At 35.2% G+C, this 21783-nt stretch overlaps 2 protein-coding genes across 2 annotated transcripts in view; one reads left to right on the plus strand and one right to left on the minus strand.

The window, feature by feature from the left end:
- Nucleotides 1–516: 516 nt before the first annotated feature.
- Nucleotides 517–21783, minus strand: part of LOC146000445 (zinc finger CCHC domain-containing protein 24-like) — a 152958-nt gene continuing 131691 nt past the window's right edge. The window contains exons 4-6 of the mRNA XM_083138091.1: nucleotides 13451–13615; nucleotides 11170–11286; nucleotides 517–10171 (exon numbers count right to left, since the gene is read on the minus strand). Coding sequence (XP_082994217.1) covers nucleotides 11173–11286; nucleotides 13451–13615 — 279 coding nt within the window. The 3' untranslated portion in view covers nucleotides 517–10171; nucleotides 11170–11172. The remainder of the gene's footprint in view (nucleotides 10172–11169; nucleotides 11287–13450; nucleotides 13616–21783) is intronic.
- Nucleotides 20791–21783, plus strand: part of LOC146000444 (cyclin-dependent kinase-like 4) — a 346071-nt gene continuing 345078 nt past the window's right edge. The window contains exon 1 of the mRNA XM_083138087.1: nucleotides 20791–21148. The gene's annotated coding sequence lies outside the window, so the exon portion shown is untranslated. The remainder of the gene's footprint in view (nucleotides 21149–21783) is intronic.

Consider the following 21783-nt stretch of genomic DNA (forward strand, 5'->3'; position numbering starts at 1 on the left):
GAAATTCTTGTGACTTCTTGCGACAATAGCATGAAATAACCAAAATGACATACTTATTTGGGATGTAAGGAGGTGACCTTTGCAGAAGTTGCCCAGAAGCCAACAATGTTCTGTCTGACGTCTGGACCTATAGTCTATAGGGCTGTGTCATCCTGTGTTTTGTCCTTATATGTGCTACGCATCTCTTTACAGCTTCATCTTTTTACCTGGGTAAGAAGATTTTAATCCTTGGAGACACATGTTAATTTTAGTTGTGGTGAGGGCTTGGCCCCATATAATGCGACTGGTGCAAATAGCCTAAGTCTTTTTTTTTATTTCAGTCAATCAATGTCAGTCAATTCCACTTCTTTCAGACATATTTAAGATTTTCGCAATGTTTTCTATTGTAAGGACTACTGCCAATTACCTGAATAAATCACTGCTTTGGAAAGCAGATTCTTTACAAAGCCCTCTCACACCCACCCACAAACAGTCAAGTGCAGGAAACAGGTTCCAAGTTTTTATAAAAAAAATAACTCAGAGTGAACAAAGCAATTTATTACCGAAACAAAATTCAAAAACACATCATTAGAAACTAACAGATATCAAATATCAGCACACACAAAAAAGAACCGTAGACATTAATCGGAAAAGTATGATATAAGATCTATATTTCGATTTCCTACAATACTGTGCTTCCAGAACATATACAGTTGTTCGCAATAAAAATAAGTACACATAAAGTACAATACTTAAACCATGCATAATATAAGTTTTTTTTTCCCAGACAGTTTCAAAACTGATAAATAAATGTTCATTCTTCCACAAATAAACAAGAAATTAGAAAAATTAGCTGCATATTTTTTTCTTTTTTTTTGTGTAAGTTGGCCAAGTTTACACTGTAAACTTATTTGAACAAATTGTTCATCTCGTAATGAAATAAGTTGAAAGGAATGATACTTGGATAGTTATATTACTATATTAAGAAAACCTACTCTCATTTCGAGAATTATATACAAGTGCCTGCATCAAACTCAGAACAGGCATCAGATCACCTTAATATATTATCTTTAGCTATTATCTAATTTACATTCCTGAGGCTATAAACATGAGGTTCCCTGGAATGCAGTCCTAGGAATTTGTTTTACCTAAATATGGCCAACTTGTTCGAAAAGAGTACACATCATTAGATTTCGTCCTCGACAAGATCTACCTGAGAAAATTGAATTAAACATCAAAAGACCCAACTGTTTTCATGGAATCAAATTTTAATTTTATCCTATGACTTATCTAAAGTTGTATGCAATTCTATATAAAGATAAGAGGAAAATTGTGAAGCATAAAATTTATGAATATTTTGACACCTTGCGTCAATATTAATCATATTTACTACCCAGAGTAGATTTTTTTTAATATTGTAATTCAGTACTTTACAACAGTAGAGGAATGTAAAGTTCCTTGTATAAACAATAAACACTTAAAATATTGATAAGGCTGATTGATAATGAATTCTACCAAATCAATAGTTATTCAAGGGTTCAAAAATGAAGTGCAACAATGAAAATGTTCCTTTCATTGTTATCTATTTCAAATGTTATTTGTTGTGTAATCAGTTACAAATCAATCACCAAATATATTCATTACAAAGAAGTACCACCATACAGGTTTAGGCTCAGAAAAGAAACTTTGTGTCTTAAATTTATAAAAAAAAACAACTGAAATTTATAGATATAAGAGCAAATTTATCAGTATTTCATTATTGATCAGTGAAATGATCGATCTCATTGCTTAATATGTATCAGCGAAAAGAATTACCCAACAATAAACACACTTGACAATTATGAAAATTCATAGTTTTCATTTTCATATTGTAACTGTCATGTGACTTTGAAAATTTTGAGGTTTTCTCTCTCCATTATATAGACATACACATTTTCAAAAATATATTTTCTACTTTCAGTTCTTTGCTTTCAAGTTGTTTCCTTTCCAATCTCTCAGGTAAATCACAAAGATGTATAATTATTGAAACTTGATGGAACATAATTTTCCATTCGATGTACATGCAGCTAAAATGAACATTACACACTGAATTACAAAGAAGTTGAAATAAAAGCATAGTTAGTGCATAAATATACATATGACTGAACTTTAAAATTAACTTGCACCATTCGATTCAGCTTACACACTTACAATCTTAATTTTTCAGGGAGTAAAGGTAAACTATATTTACTAAAGACGTGCTAAAATGTCACTAAATATTGCAATCTTAGATTAGACAGGCTTATGGAAGCAGTTTAAAAGATTCAGGGAATGTTAATATCTACTGATATAATGTTAAGTATCAAACAAGACATTTCTGAAATGTTTGGAAATTATCTGCAATTGAGAGGATACAATCATATAAACATGGATTGCATTTAACTAGAGTTGAAATGATCTGGATGAATCAATATTAGAAAATATCAGTAGGAGTTTATTTGCCACTACAGGCTAAAAGATTTGAATCCAACAATTTCTGAACAGTCCTGTAGGTTTTGTAAATGAATTCAAATTCCAGAAATCCGGATAAATTTTATCCACATATCGGATAATTTTCAATCTGAATATCCGATATCTGGATATTCAGATTATGCAAAATGTCCAGATATCTGAATGTGCATTATCCGGATGTTTTTTCGTTTATCTGTTTTACTGGCTATACTTGTCATGTTTGTATTTCACTGTATGGATTTTCTGCAAATTCTTCATCAAATCTGTACTATCCGAATTATCCAGATATCCAGATTACCTGTTGCATCCAAAATGGATATAGGGTAATTTGAAACCCAGATATTCGTTATCTGGATTTTGTGTCTATCCCTAATCAATATCACTTTGAACCAATACTGATTCTCACAGAAACAGATACCAATGATTGAAAATTGTAACAAAAGTTTTTAAAATATTAATTAATATTAATATGTATGTAATCCACTGCAATTGTAGGTATCAATTAACCAGACTCTTGTTGTGGAATATTGAAACAGCTATCATTTAAACACTGAGGCTAGGTGAAAGTATCATATGGGATTTTGCAGACACTTGAAAGTAACAAACTCCGGAAAACTGCGGCTGGTATTGACTCTCTCCTAAGTAGCAATGTGGCTAAAGTTTCCAAATGCAATCGGCAGCTAGCATTATCATATGCTGAAACCGTGTCAAATAAATCACACACATACTCAAATCATTTTTTTTTTCCATTTAAGATTGCAATAATCGTAACAACACACATTAAACTTGTGGAAATACCTTTATCTCCCCAAAACTACATAATACAATGATTGTGGTTACAATTCTAAATTTTTATAGAAAAAATGCTAACGTGAATTAAACAGAATCCACAATTTATACAGACAAAGAAATACTTCTTCCTGGCACATAAGATCTACTAAATTTATACAAATCAAACTCAAGCCTTCTATACTTATTAATGATACAGTTGTTTTTTTTTTAAAAAAAAACATCAATAACTACTTCGTTACAAAATACACAAAAATTCAATTCAAATATATATTCCCAATGCTTTCTATACATAATATCTTATATGGTAACTTTTCCTTTGTATTACTTATATATATATAATTCAAACATGCATATATATTGCAATAGAATATTTCTTCATTAGTACTATTGGTACTCAAATACAGGGTAATAAAATCTTCAGTTTATATATATATATATATATATATTTGTAAATTGATAAAATTTATTGTTCACGTTCTCTCTTTTTAAAGTGTTAGTAAAAAAACACACAAAATATGAAGACAAGTTTTTAATTTTTATTTTCACACACTTGATATAGATTTCCCTGTGCATGCTTGATGCTTGGTTAAGAGCAAGATTGATTATTTTCTATTTCCATTTCGGCTATTTTACACTACTTTTCTGCCTCTTGCATTAATTATGAAGCTATATTAAATGGTCAGGGTGTGGATTGATCTTTTTTGTTTACTTTTAACGAAAATGTATGTTTTTTAATAGTGTACTTTTATTTACTTGCTTGAATAGTTTGGTGTGTCTTTCCATTTACATGTTTCACTACATTGTAGCATATTTATTCATTTACATACTTGTATGACTAGATATTTTTCAAGAAACTATATGTAAAAATATAGGTATTTTAAACAAGCAAGTGCATCACAAGTAATATTTTTCTGGGAGTCTTAAAATCATTTTTAAAAAAAACATCAAGAATTAAGCACACTATCTTTGAACCGATCTAGCCGTAGGAAGTAGTGTTAATTAGACAGATAAAGAGTGCACAGGAAAATCCACATGCAGTTTTAACACTCTGGGTTCAATCAACCAAGTATGAAATCGCAGTGTTTTCTCTCTTGAATATGGATGTCTTCGAACCAAGGATAAAAAAAAAAGACACTCAAGGATAAGAGAAAAAAAACTAAAGAACTATTCTAATAAACAACTGGCAAGTATTTGCAACTTTGACACTTTGAAATGATCTTTTTTGCCAACTGCAGACAGTAATATTCAGTTATAAAATATACACCACTACCACCATCAAAATCTTATATACGAGGGCAAATCGAAAAGTTTTTGCCCCTATTTTATTTCAGCCGAAATATTAGTGTGATTGAGAAACCGAGATATGCATTCAATGCAATAGGGTTTTCTTGGAATGGGCCAGAGTTAACTCTCGGCTACCCTGTGGTACAGCGCTGCTGTCAGTTTGCAAAGATGGCTGTAGTACTCAACACGTCCACGTCGTATGAGCCGCAAAGTGTTATCGACAAACTTCAGTCATTCGAATGGGAGATTCTGGAGTATGCACCTTATAATCCAGAGCTTACCTCCAGTGATTTTCATGTGTTTCCACTGAAGAACAGAGGTTCATTTGCGACTATGAAGCAAAGACCGCTGTTCGGTGGTTCCACGATCAACTGTCCGAATTCTACAACAGCGGCATCTCGAAACTAGTGGTGCAATGGGACAAATGCCTGAACCGCTGTGGTGACTATGTGGAAAAATAGTGCAAGGCACACAGAACAATTCCTATATTTTGATTTCACTGCATGTTTATTATTTCAGCTGAAAAAAAAATTGTGGCAAAGACCTTTCGATTTGCCCATGTATGTTTAAAGCACTTTGGTAATATTCTTTCAAGTTTAGTATGGACTAGACTGTAGAATAATTCAACTTATTAAACAACATGAATAGGTTGTACTTGTTGTTAACGACAGTTGATATACATACAGAACAATATCATAATAAACATATACAAATGAAGTTAATTCATTAGACACAAATATACTTCTTAGGCACTTTGGTTTATTCAAAGTAGTTAATTTATTTGTTGTATTGGGCAATCAATTGTGCACAATAAGGCATTATCACTTCATATTCAGTGGAGAGGTAGAGTTTAATGTAAGTTGCACAGTTATTTCTGTTCTGACCCTGTTTTGACTAAGTGCAAGGGCACATGAACATTTTGTTTTAATGTTGATGCATCAAAATGGAGCAATAGAGAAAGAGAAAGTGATTGTGTGTGTGGGGGGGGGGGGCATGTATTAGGGGACTGGGCCAATAACACATTGAACATTGCTACAATTGAAAGTTGTTTAGTCTTGAAATTATACTATATTAATTTACCTGTTTTGCTTTCAATTGCATCAGAATATTAAAATAGCTGTCATTTAATCACAAGATCCACTATTCTTTTCAAAATTTGCATAATTTTCAAGATAGCGTTCATGAAAGTCTTGGATGGCATTTGGGCATACCTCACGAGATACCCAAACTTAGGAAAGTATCACTGATTCAATTCTAATCAATACTGGTATGTCTGCATTTCCCTAATACATACAGGATGCCACTGTACAGCACCAACAAACTTTCCCAGCATGTAGAGTACATCAAAGTTCAACAAGTTTTCTCGGTAATGGTTTGCTTGTTGAGATTTCATTTCAATGCTACAAGAACTCGAAAAGACAGCATTTTCTATCCTGTTTATATGAAGCCGTGCTTCACAGATTCATGGTTGCCACAAACAATTCTATTTTGTCAGAAAACGACAAATTTTTGTAGTATGTACAGCCACCAATACACCTTAAAACTTACAAATTCTGCCGTAATGCAAAAACATAAAGTATGCAACTCATGTGTGATTTTAGGAGTTTCTGCTGCCATGATACTGTTTCCATAAGATATTGTCGAAAAAGCAATGCCAGTGACAACTTTCAATTTCTATAGCATGGTTGCGAGCATGTAGGATGGAAAATGCCAGTTTCAAGGTTTCGAGTTGTGAAATAAGGCCACATGCTATCAAGAAAAGTTGTTAGTCTTGATGCCCTCTATGTGCTGTGAAAGTCTAATGTGCCCTGGCAATAATCAACAAAAGGTCTTTAAATGTTTTCATTTTGTTCTCCTTCTTTCACATGCTTTGAACATTTATTTTGAGTACAAAATTCTCACAAAGAACATTATCAGTGTAATGTGAAATCCATATGCTTCTAAAGCTCTTCTCAAAAGATGAATCGTAGTCTCTGTTTCATGGGATTTAGTCTCAATTCTTGGCACCTGGAGAACACTGTGCCAACGCAGTAAGACAACACATGCACAAAATAGAAAAAATGTTATTTGAAGTACAGTGGAGATAAAATGTGAAGCGGAATTGACAGTTATTGCATAATCTCATTGGAAACTTATTCACATTGTTAATGAATGTTCATAGAGAAATAATGCATCTTGCAAGCAGTGACGTTTAAGCATCATCGTTCTTGCACACATCATAATCAAGGCAAGAATTTATGCTTCTGTCGCTAGAAGAAACTGTCACATTAGATAAATGTTCAAAGCAGATTTAATCTGAGTAATGATCACCAAATATTCCACTGGTGCACTGTTAGGAGTGGCAATAACTTTTTCGAAAAATGTTTTTTTCCCGAATAGACATTTAAAAAAAGATATCACTTAGACAGGCTCAAAATGCATTGAAACCATGAAGAGAATCACTTTCTACTGTCCTATAAAAACACTGACATTTTAATACCATAGCCGTTGTGCACACAGCAATATTCCATTTAGAAAAGTACAAAATATACAGAAATTCCGTACAACACTGCTTGCATAACATCATAAAACATATTTAACTGTACATATAATGGCACATATGAATTCACTTATTTGTTAAAGGCACGCTATGATTACATAATAATCTCACTATGTTATAATAATATTAAACAGCATCAAATTCAGTACAAAATTATACATATTATAATAATGTTATATTACAGCTGAGCCTCATATTGAAACTTAAAAATATCTTGATTTTTTTAAAAAATTTCTCTCACTAACTATATATATTTAATTAAGGCTGTTATTTTCTTAAAAGCTCATTACCTCTATCAGTCTTTAAATAAATATTTTCTCAACAGTTAATGCAGATTTCTTTCAGATAGTTCATATAATGTAACTGATACTCATAATTAAAAAGGATAAAGCCTAACTTTCCTAGCTTGCTTGTAGAAGGGCAGCAGTGGGATGCTAGCATAAACATACATAAGAAAGTATGTTGGAGTGAATACTTTTGACAGTGTGACGGATGCTATCTGTTCCCACTATTTTATTTATAAAACTGTGAGGGAAAAGGTTTAGATGCCAGTCAAGATGGTCAGGAAATTTTAGGGGTGTATTTTGTTTAATTTTCTTGTAATTTTTTTAACATGTAAAATGTAAAACAACTAAATTGTACTAAAAATCTATTGTTAGCTACGATTTTCTTTCCTTTTTTTTAGCACAGTAAAGTGATTTGAGATTCTTCACATACATATTGAAGAACCAAATAATACTGTGCAAATTTGTTGTAAAAATAGCAACAAGACACATGACAACAGCTATGCAATAATTTTTAACAAAACAGGCTCTTGACTTCCTGAACACCCTGTGCAATGCAAACGTCTCTCCCTTATTAAGTACAAATATGCATGTGTCAGAATACTATAACTTTACGGCTGCCCTTTCATGGTAGACTGGAAGAGTCATGATGGATAAATATGAACTTTTCAAAAATCAAGCATGATACTTTTTAACATAAAAATTGGAAGGTAGGGAATGAAAGCCCATGAAATCATCAGCTGTTGTTTCTTTCTGACTGCATTCAAGAGCCTGGAGGTGCTACCAGCGTTCCCTTGCCTCTGCATACCAGATCAGCTATAAATAACTCTTCTAAATTTACCTCGCAGCAGGGAAACCAACTTACAGCCCTCAGTTCCTTTTTTCAGGTCTTTTCGTGTGAAATGCTGCAGCACAAGCACTGCCTGTGTGTGAAGCTAATAAAAGGAATGGGGAAATTAATGGGAATTCCCCTATAAGTCATTGTTTTTTCCCCAACCCATAGAGCTAAAAAGTGATAGTACAAGGTTTTCCACTTACCTGCAAAATATAAAAAAAGTCAAAAAATTGATCAGGGAATTTTGTGAAAACATTAAAAAATCTGGAAATACATTTCACACTTTTCTCCAATAAGCTTTTGGATTATAGACATTTTGTGTAAAAATATTTTATCTTGATTCATTTATTGTCAACAATGTTGAATAGACTTCATTTGTTTCATTATCGTACAAAATCAGACATTTAATATTCATATATTGGCATGCTAATCATTGTAAACGTTTCTGTAAACACCTAGAAAAGTCTGGGAATTTTATTTGGCAAAATGATTGTGAACTTTACTAAGCTTGCTGCAGTTCAAAAGTGCAGCAAAAGCTAATTTTTACTTTGTTGGTTCTGATTTTGTTATATTTTTTATCTTTCTCATGCCTTTTTATGCCATTCCAAGCCGTGCTGTGAAAATTATGTATACAGCTGTAAAAAGAGTATTGTTAGTGCTGCCACCTACCAAACAGAAATTTAAACAATTCTGTAGCCAAGAACATGGATTTAGTGCCTTTTGCAGTAGGAGTTCATGGTTTGAGAGGATTATCCACCATATGAGATCCAGTGATTTGTTTTGCACAAAGTGACAAATATACATTGTAGAGTTATGGTTTGGCATTATCAAATTAACAAAAATGATGAATGATTCTTCTTGCCTTCTAGGTTGCTGTTTGCATGTTGAAATGAACAAACAAGTTGCAATCAAACTGTTATATTTGAAGTTTGCACTAAAAAGCTGAAAGAAATCTGCAAAAACAAACTTACTCCTCTAAAATACTCTTTTCTGTCATGTATTGGCACATATTAGTAAACATTACAAAAATTAATTACGTAACACTTTACATCTTTATTAACCAAACAACTTCCAAAATATGCAAAATTTCCAATATCTGTACAAAATTTAATACACTTTGGTTGTACCATTGAAGTTCAATACTAGTGGAATTGCAGAAATGTTACTTGTTAATTCTTACAATGTAGTCAAGCCCTGTTATTAAAAAAAAAACAGTTCATACTTAAAGTAATTCTCCGGTTTAGTAGGAAATGTTTCAAAATACTTCAAAGTAATTTCTGAAACTTTAAAAAACTGATTTCTGAGTTGGTGGTGGTTGTTGTTAGCATAGTTTCATGAAAAAACTCCTTTCGAAATATATATATATATATTATATGCTAATTTATTTCATATCATTACTTGACCTGGTATACAAATATTTACATCATGCATTTTCAGTTCACAATTGGATGAAGTGATTGATATTCAATGACTTGACTCCATTGTAAGTAAAGACACCAGTACTTCATGTGATTAAATGTAAACAAAACAATTGTCTCTTTAAAATTGCAATACTAAAAACATTAACTTTACACCATACAGAACAACATACTAAATAGATTATGAGACTCAAATGTGCATTAATTTCATAATCATTAAGTATTGCTTTTGTTGTAATATGGACATTTCAAAAGCACCTAATACACACAAATACAGTAGAGAGCTACTGAATCTTTACACATTTCTGTTAACAATTAGGTATAAACAATATTAAAAACTTTTTTTTTTACAATCAAATTAGAAATTCTTTGGGAATCTTAGCTCTGCAGCAAGAATACTTGCCATGTAGCTTCCTCTTGGGGCATATTTAGGAAGAAAATATAGTTTTGTGACCATTAGTAAAGACAGGATCTGGTCCTTTAGTGAACATGAGGATATGCAAATCTTGTAAGAATCTCGATCTCATCTCCTGATAATTTCTCGAGAGTACTAAAATATAATGAAAATTGTAAATAGAACAGTGAATAATATGAGAATATATATTACTTAACTGTATTAACACTGCCATTGATATGTGTCCATTAGTATTTATTATCAGCCGACCTCCATGGTTGAATGGGTAGCGTAGCATGCTACAACGCCAGGGTATCCATGTTCGAATCCCAGCATGGGTGTTCTTTGTGAGTGTCCCTTCATCAATTTCATCATATCACCATCACACCTCGTCATTGTCGCGTTTTGCCAAAAGTGGCAGAAAAAGTGATGTAAAATAACCTTTCGAATCAATCAAATTTTCTTATCAGTATGAAAGGAGTTATTGATTAATTTAAATAGCAAATTTACTTTGCACAAAAATGCACATTACCCTGTTGGCTACCTGCCACTAAATCATGTGGCTGTTGTTGCCATTTCACTCGCATCGTCTGCTGTTGTGGCTGGAATGCAAGTCCACATTCTTCACTACTTACACTAGTGTTGTAAGGTGCCGAAAGTTTTTGCAATATAGGAACTGAATAACAATTTCAAAAAGGGTGGTGATAGAAATGTTATATTAAGAATTTTGGAGGGAAGGGATAATGAACAAATCAGGAGAGGAGGGGGATAGATATATATACATATTGATTTTTGAAATGGAAGATATTATTAGAAAGTTATTAAAAAGTTTACTGTTGCTGGCTTTTAAAATTCTGGTCAGGCATGACCAGATGCTGGATGACCTGGATGCTTCTCCAATATGTTTGTGGTCGCAGTTTCCTGAACCTTATAATTCCTCCACCTTTTATGCTGACCTCCATGGCAGAGTGGTTAGCACAGCATTCTACAATGCCAGGGATTTGGGGTTCGACTTCGAGCCTGAGCATGGAATCATATCATCACTCATCCTCATCTTCGTGACTAGCAGAAAAGCAAAGTCAAAATAAACCACATCAATAATTCAATCCTTCTCTTACATGCAACATGCATAACACTGAGAAACCATTTCTTACCTCTTATTGAACCCTTCGGCAATAGTACCCCAATGTCTTGCACTTCTCACATAGGTGCTGAGGATGAACCTTTGACTGATCAGACACATCCAGACCGTCAGGTTTCTCCAGAGGTCGCTGCAAGTAAGAATCAGTATGCTATGAAGGTGAAGAACAATTATGCATTTTAATACCTGTTGTATACATTGGTGTGGCCAAGGAAGAGGTTTTGTGGGGATTGTTAACACCCCTTTAGCCCAATTTTTCCAAAACATAGAAGAGAATGTTCAGTCCATGAAGGGGTGATGAAACATAGCACTGACTACTAAAAAGGCAATCAAGTAAGTATTCAAAAATATTCATGTCCGTAGCCAGAATTTTATTTGGGGGGCGAGCTTCAGCCCCCAGAGCCCACCCCTGGCTATGTGCCTGCTACTGATATGCATATACACAACTAATTACATCTACCAACCAGGCACATATCTAAAAATATGTTCCGTGGGAGGGGGAGTGTCCGAACCAAGTGTCTCAGGAATAATAATAATAATGTTTATATTAAAATAATTATACATCAAATTTATACTAATTACAATACATAAATTAATATTATATTATTATTACACGATCAGGTAAAAATACTATAAGAATAGAGATAAACAGTGCATATTAATTACGTAGCTTACCTGTAGTTAAGATCGGAATAATTTACATAAAAGCAAGTGTCCTTGCAAGGAAATTAATGTCAAATAGATGAATAATTGAATATTTATCGAATAACAAAAATGATGTTGCATGTAGTTGGAGAAAAGTAAGTTTCTGATTAAAATTTTATGCATATTATTTTGAGTAGTAGTGTGCATAAATCTTCTTTGTAATGCCATTCAAAGCCGTATGATCCCAATATAATCCTTGCCTTCTAAAAAGTTCAGAGGAAATTACAATAAATGCTGAACGAGTGTATTTTCATTATTTAATTTTCATACTTAATAAGTCTTTCAGGTAGGGGGGGTCGGGACCCCCTAAATATGTCCTTCATGTCCTTCAAAGCCCTATGATCCCAATATAATCCTTGTCTTCCAATAAGTTCAGAGGAAATTATACAACAACGGCTAAACGACTATATTTTTCATTATTTAATTTTAGTACTTGATAAATCTTTTGTGGGGAGGGGGGGGTCGGCCCCCTAAATACGTCCTTCCTACCAACTAATCATAGTATATTATTATTATGTGTCTATGAACAATACACTGTGTGTATTATTATTATACCTTCCACCTCGCCAGCCCCCGTGGTGGAGTGGGTTGTCACTTCGTGCTACGATACCAGGGGTCCCAGGTTCGAGTCTTGGCCTGGGCATGCATGTTTGTGAGTGTTCATTCATCAATTTCATCATGTCATCGTTCATCCCCATCTTCGTAAATTAGCCAAAAGTGGCACAAGAAGCAAAGTCAAATAAAGCCAATCAAGCAAACCTTCCACCTCTTTGGCATGGTGGTAATGTCGCCTTGTAATTAAGGGTCCTGGGTTCAATATCCGGCAGAGGCACATAATGGTTCAGACCCTCACTTTAAAATGTAGATTCAGTCCCAATTAGTCTATGTGTGAAGAGGGCTCAATTTCATTGTATCATCACTCATCCTTATTTTTGCGATAAGTTGAAAGTGTTAGAATATAACAGTATCTTTTCAATTTGTGCAATTCCAAATGCAGGCCCATAGCAAGGGGTAGGCTGGGGGGGGCGGCTGAATCCTAGGGCGTCAACATTTTATTTTTTATAAAAAGAAAAGACAATGAAGAACATGTGATGGAGAAATTTACACTTGGCTGACATAAGGGGAGAAGGAAAAAATGCCACCTCCCCCTTATTTTTATGAAATAGGGTCGAATGGTAATTATACCCCTCATCAACCTCTCTAAGCATGCTACTGATGAGTGGCATATTCTCTCATGTTATCTGGTTTACCGCTGGTAAACCATCTTTTTTCATATACATAGAAATTGCCAGAAAATTTCAAGTTGACGGACTTCTTACTTGTATGCCTGCGTTGGCATTTTATTTCTATTATATCTAATTAATCTGTAATAAATATAAACACTAAAAAATAAACATTGTGGTAAAGTACATCAAATTTTAAAAATACGCCACTGCTCCTGATATAGTTCTATTCAAAATAAGATTTTGTGACTGTCTCTATAGGTTAATGCTTTGTTTATTCTGGGGGGACTCGACCCCACACCCCCCTTTAAATTTTTCACTAACAGTGAAAGTAAATTATGGAAAAAATGTAACTGAGAACCTAACCTGTTTGTGGGGATAAACGTTGATGTGGCACTTGATGCATTCCTGGCCCATGTTCGCCCAGCTGTTCCCCGACATCCATTTCCTCTTGCACTTGGGGCACTTGTACTCGCCAAAGCAGCGCTTCTTCCCTTGGTATGGCGTCAGTCCTTCACCCTTTGGCCTCGCCTAGAGAAAAAGAAAGCATATCCAGTTAAAATGGTTTCTTGCAGTAGTCCCTGTTGTTAATATTATAGAACCCATAAGGCACGTAGAGTCGAATTACTTTCGGAACATCTCCAGCGGACTGCGCGAGTCTGTCTAGCGAGCCTAGTGGGCGTGTAGAACCTGAGTAACGGGCCTAGCGATAGGTTCTGGGTTGAGATGACGTCAGCGGCTCGTTTGGTTAATTGGCTGCTTCGAGAGTTGTGACTCGTTCCGAAGCTTCAAATGCATAACTGCCAAAGATGTTACGGAAATAATCTCCCTCTACCCAGGATTTTTGGGGTGGGAAACAGATCCGAAAATGTGGGGAAAGATAAAGACCTGAAATGCTGTTGAAATATTAGATATGATGCGAAGACATTCCAGCTTGGTAGAAGGTAAAATATATTCATTTACTGACCAGGCCCGTAGCCAGGCAGGGGCCGGGGGGGGGGGGGGGCACTGCCGTCAGCGCCCTTGACGTTAGATCATTAGGTAAACCTATTTTTTTGTATTTGCTTGCAGTGAAAAGTGAAAATGCAGACAGCATGTATTACATTCATTCATCTTGTTTATGAGCCGAAGTCTAGAAGATTCTCTAAGACTTCAGAAAGTTCTTTTTTAAGGGAACTTCTTTATCTGTACCTTCGCTACCCCTTCCATATCTGCATCAAAGGTCAACAGCTCCCCATTTTTGAGGAGTTGTATTGCTTCTGAGAGGGGTAGAATGTCCTGCAGGCACTACGATTAAATATTGTGCATTTTTTCTTGTATGATATCAAAAGTAGCATGGAGTGTGTAGTAAGGGGTGATGTCAGTATAAGTCAATTAACGCTTCAAGAGATGTTTTATAAGATATAGAAAAAACTAGTATTTGCATATTTCTAAATTTTATGTTTTGTATTAACTTGATGACCCCCTCCCACACACACACACACACACACACACACGATGGCCGTATTTAGAGGGGGGGTTTCTAGGGTTCAACCCCCCCCCCCCGAAACTTCTGACATGTTGGAGTAATGGAAGTTCAGAAACCAAAATCTGTAACAAATTTTCAATTTTTTTTCGAAGCATCACAAAAATACATGGAGACAATGTTGAAACGATCGAGCTAGAATTTTCATACATTTGGAATTCTGAAAGTTGAGTGAAACGGGATTTATTCTCGGAATCGTAGCCCACCCGCGACCTCTCTATTATCACTTCTGCTGTCATGTTTCCAGTGTTGCTCCTGAGTCACAAGGAATATAGACTGAAGATTCCCTTATGATTGTCCCAAAATCCCCTTTCCAGCTTTTAAATTCCCTGTCCGATAAAGTTGAAAATCCCCCCTTGATAGGAGTTCAAACCTAGGATCTCCAGTTTTGTAGCGCATTACGTTCGCGATTGAGGTTACAATCCATGCACCAGGCTAAGTTTTTAAAAAGAATAACTGGTTCCACACTTTTCAAAATTCCAAAAATTTAATTTTAAAGTCAAACAACAAAAACTTTATGACTAAAATTTTCATCTAACTTTTAAAGCTTTTCTCTTGAAGGTATCTAAAGTTTAATGACGAAGTATAATAATTGTGCATTTCAGCACACACTGTATGAAACGTAAAAAAAATAACAAAAAAAAACTTGTGCTGGATATTCACTCATCTGTTGGATTGAGTAACCCACCTCAAGGATATAACAATAATATAATAATAATTATTGTTAGTATTAATATGGAATAAATTTGTTTTATTATTATGAAATTTTAATTATTATTGTACAATTATTGTTATTATTTCTATTATTCAAATTCCTGGCGACGCCCATGGGAACAATTATGAATGAACCCCTCCCGAATTTTTTTCCTGCCTACGGCCATGACACACACACACACATAATTTACCTTCATTTAATACTGTTAAACTTTCGAAAATGGACTTGGCCTACAAAGCCCATTTATTAAAGAGAAGTAAAATATTCCGTCCCCCGATAACCTGTGAGCCCCCTGGAGATCAATTCTAGAGTCGTTTTCACGTTCAGAAGACACAACGGCGCTTATGGAAAAACCGCACAGTGTTGCCAATACAGCGCTAGCTCATGTCGCCGGGAAATGATGACCTTCCTTCACAATGAAGGTGTTACATTTTTTGTATATATAATGATAATTATATGTAATTATTAACATTAATATTATACTGTGAACGTTACAGTTACCCTTTTTACTATGATCCATTGCGATCACTACACACGCGAGTGTAATGCACGAATATGACACTTCAGAAATCACTTAAAAAAGTAAAAATCACTGACAGCTCACACAACTGAAAACACTTTTTCGGGAGAGGGAAAAAGTCTAAACAGACCAAAGCAGATCTCTCACTCAAGTAAGGGGAACCTGGCACATGGGTTAAATTCAAGTTGCAACCCAAACAAACAAATGAGTTATGGCCCACGTGAACTGATAAGACGTGAATGACTCAAGCAAGGCATGTCATATTTCTATCTTGAAGCCCCATATTTTGTCACGAGTTGGAAAGCCTTTCAAGGGGTAATATGATGTCTATGAATTTATGTGTACGTTGGAAACTGAAAGGTGATCTTCATTTCAGTATTAATGTCGACAGTAATGTAAACGAAAACAACGTGTATTTGCGACACCACTAATGTTGCTCACAACAGCAGCATTGGAAATAATTGTCAATTATTAAATTTAAGTAATTTCAATTCTATTATAACAAACAGCATGAAGTTCATATTTTTACTGAATGGAAATAAAATAACAACTCGAAAACTTGGTGGTGATAGCCGGAATGCTGCGGTGAGTCGGCTCAAGATGGCCAAACAACGTCTCCTTACTTCGCGCGCGGTTCGGGTTAAAAAGAAACTCCAAATGCATGGAAGTAATATTTCTGGGAACCTTTGAGTGGTTATAAAAAATAATTTCATTATTTTCTCCACAACTTTGTCGCTGGAAGTTTTTACTTGGAATTACACAACAAAAAATGGCCAGCGACGACATTTTCTACTGCACGAATATAAAAAATCTCTACATACTTTATTTGAATATTTTTTAATGCGAATATGCTTTAAAGTATTGATAAATTCTGAGTACCACCATCACCTATGATAATTAAAAAACAGTGTCATTTTTTTTAATAATGAATGCTTCAATTTTACGGCATGTTTCAACGTTAGGAATGAAAACAATGTAAAAATTGTGTTTTCACGGAAAATTTGCGTTTTTAATTTATCTAAAATTATGTAAGCAAGTTACCAGTTTTTTGTGTTCACCATCGTATTCTCTACAAAATTTCCTGCAAAACTGCAGGTACCGATTTTACTTAAGCTAAATTTGTAAATCCAGAAATTTGACAACAGCGCGCTCGTATTTCCCATAAGAAAAGCATTGCCCATAAGAGCCCATTGTGTCTTCTGAACGTGAAAACGACTCTAGCTATGGGCCTGGTACTGACACTATATATGAACTCGCAAATAAATTCCTTTACCAACTGGTTCAAAATGCCAAGAAATTACAAACTAGTTGAAATGTTTTTATGAAAATGAAATTTTTCCTTATAAGAGCTGCAGCTAGAGATTTCAGCACTCAGGATGAACATACTAGATTTTTACACCCAATTTGCACCTCCCTTACCTAGATGTAGCTTTAGATATTAAAGAAGTATTATGTATCTCTATTCTCTTTTCCGTTGAATCAGATGAAAATAAAATTTGCATTCAATTCAATTTGTATAAAAGGACAGTCAGTTGTGTAGCCCATCATCGTGATTAAGTGGTGATTGTTCACATGTGCAAATTTGTAAATTGAAAATTCTAATATATTAATGCATTCTAATAAACAATGTCTTATATAATTAAGTGGAGGGGTAAAAAATTAGAAATTAAGAATATATTTGTTTCCTATACAAAATTAACATCTAAATGCTAGTATATATTTTTTTTACATATTCATATACTTTGCGGTAGATGGCGAAAGATGAAAAATGGAGAAAAAATAAACAGATCCGGTTAATTTCTGTGTTCCAGGGATTGCTGGGTTCACTGCCCTTAGCGACTGGGCTCTTTTGCCTCTGTCTTGGAGGAACCGCCCCTTGGCCTCCCCCATCCACTTTTGCATCTACAGCTTTTTTTACAGGAGTGCAATTTGATATAGCCAAATCTAATCTATGAATATAATGCTACGTTTTAACCCCAAGTTGTTACCAGCTCTAAACATAGGCGTGTCCATGGGGGTGACAGAGGTGCTGGGCACCCCCTATTGTCTCCTCAATAAATACGAAATGTAGAAACCACCATAAAAACCATGAAAATAATACCCGCTTTTCAAAAAATAAAGAATTGAGTTTCATTTGAGATGATCCTCTCTACCCCCCTCCCCCCAACAATATGATATTGTTTACTATAGAGGAAAAGGTCTAAATATGGGCTCCTCTTTTTATTTTGTCATTTTCGGAGGAAACAAAATAAAATATCAAGCACCTGCCTTTCAAATGCATATCTATGAAATATATACTTAAATGTAATATCATGCTAAAGTATAGAAGGTATCAATTTTTTTTTTAAAAAAGTAATTTCCAAAAAATGGTAAAATTATGTATTTCAAACTTGTGGTCTAAATATGGGCTACTAGTGGCAATATCACAAAAAGTAATTAATTTTTTTTTAAAAAAAACAGTCATTTATCGCTAAACATTATAAAATTCATATTTATGAATAATCTGTTGTTTTGAAAATCACGCGGAATGCGAAAAATCGAAATTAAGAAAAACATCCAAAGATTTGTTGGAAATGTGATCTCAGCATTAGACCTTATGTCACAGCCCATATTTAGACCATCACGCTCTTTTTCTTCTTCAATTTATTTTCGCTCTCTGTGGTACATATTTCACAAACAAATCATGACATTATAAAAGCCCACATTTGTTTTATGTACCGCTAATATCATAACCTATACAAAGCAGATGACAATTCAGAAAACGCCGAGTTAAAACATACCTGCAAAAAGTTTTCGGAGGTCGCAATTCTATAACAGCGTCCAAGGCCGAAACTAATCACAAACTTTCTCTTGCGAATTGGCGCCGCAACCTTTGTCGCCGCAACCTTTGTCCTTGACAGATAACCAGTTCCAATAGCCTCTGCCAGGCTGCAGCACCCGAGAGCGCTGATAACTCCAGAACCCATATTTAAACCTTCGCCCATATTTAGACCTTCTCCTCTAATAATCAGTAATTGTGTAGTAAAGATGTTTTTCACTTTGTAAATCGCACACAGGGCTCCTCCACACATCGGCCCGCATTTATCCCTCTCTCGAGCACAGCTAATGCAACCTTCTTCAACTCTCAAAGTTTATTTGTTTATTTAAGACTAATCTCCATGACGCAATAGTCCTGTAAGGGCCAAAACCTGCCAGAGCGGATTTTTCAATGAGCGACGCGTGGTAAGTGGATCGAGTCCCGTCGCCGCTGTTTTCTGGCTTTCGAGACCAGAGTCCGCTACTTCTTTTCCAGCAGTTCCCCAATTGTCCTCAGGACGCTGGGTAAACGCCGAAATTTTGGGCTCCCGCAGGGAATCGAACGCATGACCGCTCGCACCAAAGGCGATAACGATAAACATTTGACTACGCAGAAGCTCGTTTCTTTATTTACATTTGTACATAACAAGAAGATTGCAGTGACAATCGATATCGCACCCACAATAAAGAGAAATGCAAACTGCTTTATGAAGGAGCTCTGTGGAGTTGAGATATGTACGTATTTTAGGACATGAAATCAAGTAAAATGAACACACTTTGTTGCACCTTTTTGTAAGACTAGCACATTTATCAGCACATTTTTCCCTTCCATTTCTTTCATTTTTTGTTAAAAAAATTGGACAGAAAAATAAATGATTTTTCACTCTTCTTGAGCAGCTACATAAAATCCTATTTTATTTTTATTTTATTTATTTTACTTGGCTTTTTGTGCCACTTTTGGCTAATTTGCGCCATGGGGGCCGGCTACATAAAATCCTATAGTCTCATGTTGTACAGCAGAACGAGAGCTATAAAATGGTGTAATATATTCATTGCAGCCCAAATAGTTCCCAAGATAATGTAGCAAAACCCGCGAGAGAAAAAACAAACTTCAACAAAACCTATTCGGGAGAATCACAGTTCTCTATGCGGTCCGCGCGCATTATATACAGAAGGCGCAAAAAGAGAGCATTGAATGAAGGCACTTTATCAGCACCTTTTTAAAAACATTTTCAGAAACTTTTTTTCACTTTCCCGACCTTAAAATCCTTTCCCTAGTAATAATAGTGGTTTTAATAACGACAAATAGTAGTTATGAGAATTGTTCTTGTCGAGTAAGATGGACAAAGATGATTTTGACGATTTATCTTATATTGAACCACTGAAGTCCCAAGTGAATAATAATACAATCTGAAAATTGATATTGTATACATTTTAGCCACTCTTAGTGGTATCATTCGGGCTTGATTGGAACCATTTCAAGGCAGTTACATTGAGCCTGCCTCTGCAACATGTTTCGCGAAAAACGCTGATGTAGGTTCTGACAGATTAAATCTGTTTAACAGTGCCTCCTAGAAATTCACAGCTCCCCGTAAGCCTATTTTGTAGAGGGCCTCCGTGGCGGAGTGATTGGCTACATCAGAGGCCCCGGCCTGGACATGGGTGTTCTTTGTGTGTGTGTCCCTTCATCATATCATCACTCATTTTCGCGATTAGCCAAAAGTGGCAGAAACGCGAAGTAAAATAAAGAAAACCAAGAAAACTATTTTGTATTAGGTATATGTCGAGTAAACTTGAGATTGCTCGTACTCTGTGTAGCCCAAGACACCGTTCCCTGGTTAGTCTTTCCATTGGGGGCGTGTCCCTCTGAATGTGCACAAGCAGTTCTCAGTACTTTTGACGAGAAAAAGAACGTTCAGCTGTAGAATTGGTGTGCATTATTGTAAAAAAAATGATAATATCTACATTTATAGTGCTTCACCCCTTATCACGATATTCCCAGTGGAACCTGAAAACTTAACATAAAGCATCCCACATTGAGCAGAAACGAACGTCAGCAAGGAAGCCTATCAATATTACATGTAGCGACACTTGTGGTCAATTCTTGTAAGTATCCATTACATAGTCTGGCATAGTGCTTGTGTCGGGGTATGAGACAGACTGTGTAGTACACAATGTTTCTATAAGTGATTCTGTTGCAATTGAAGCTGTATTTATATTTATAAAGTGTGCGATATCTTTTTGTGAACGAAATGCAACATTCATATAGCGTAATTCAGACTTTTCGTGATACTGATGACGTAGCAAGCTGGTGTACGTGCTTATGACTGCGAGAATTGTTTCGAACATTTCTATCGCTTGTATTCATCCGTAAAGTTCAAAGAAAACGTGTCGTACGTGTGTGTGTGTGTAACGTATATGTGGATTGTGAAAAATGAATCAACTACTTGGACAATACGCTTGGCCCCATTCACCACATAACTGCAGGAAGCAATGTGCCGGAATAAGGTATGTTACAAATTTATTATCGTTGTTGATACAGTAGGTTGATACTTTATTTTCGTGACTTGGCGCCACTTTTCTACCCCTCAAGGTTAACAGCTGCTTCAGTGGCCAACCACGTTGAGTGGTCGATTCGCAATCACGCCAGATTCTGACCTGTTTTTTTGGGACTATCCCCTAATCATTATTCGCCCTCATCGTTGCAATTAGCCAAACGTGACAGAAAGGGAATGTATAAAATAAGTACAAAGGCAGCGAGTAGTGTTTGTATTTCGTTACTTTACGTCGCTTTTCTACGATGTCTGCTAACCGCGACGATGAGGATGAGTGATGATTAGATAAAATTGGGGAGCGATTTTATAATACCGGACACCATAGGCGCCGACTCCATGGGGCTTGGGGGGGGGCTCGAGCCCCCCAATGTTAACGATATGGGGGCAGAGCCCCCCAAATAATTTTGCTTAAGAGAATCTAATGTATTATTTTGCTTCTCTTGTAAAGTTTACTCTGAATTGTGCCACATGAACTTAACTTTAAATACACATTTAAAATGTTCTAGACCATCAACTTTGGGGGGTTGAGACCGCTAAACCATCAACTTTGGGGGGCTATGACCGGAGACAGCAAAACACATGACTTAT

The sequence above is a fragment of the Lepisma saccharinum genome, chromosome 16 (assembly GCF_977018435.1).
Source record: "Lepisma saccharinum chromosome 16, izLepSacc3.1, whole genome shotgun sequence".
Lineage (NCBI taxonomy): Eukaryota > Metazoa > Arthropoda > Insecta > Zygentoma > Lepismatidae > Lepisma > Lepisma saccharinum.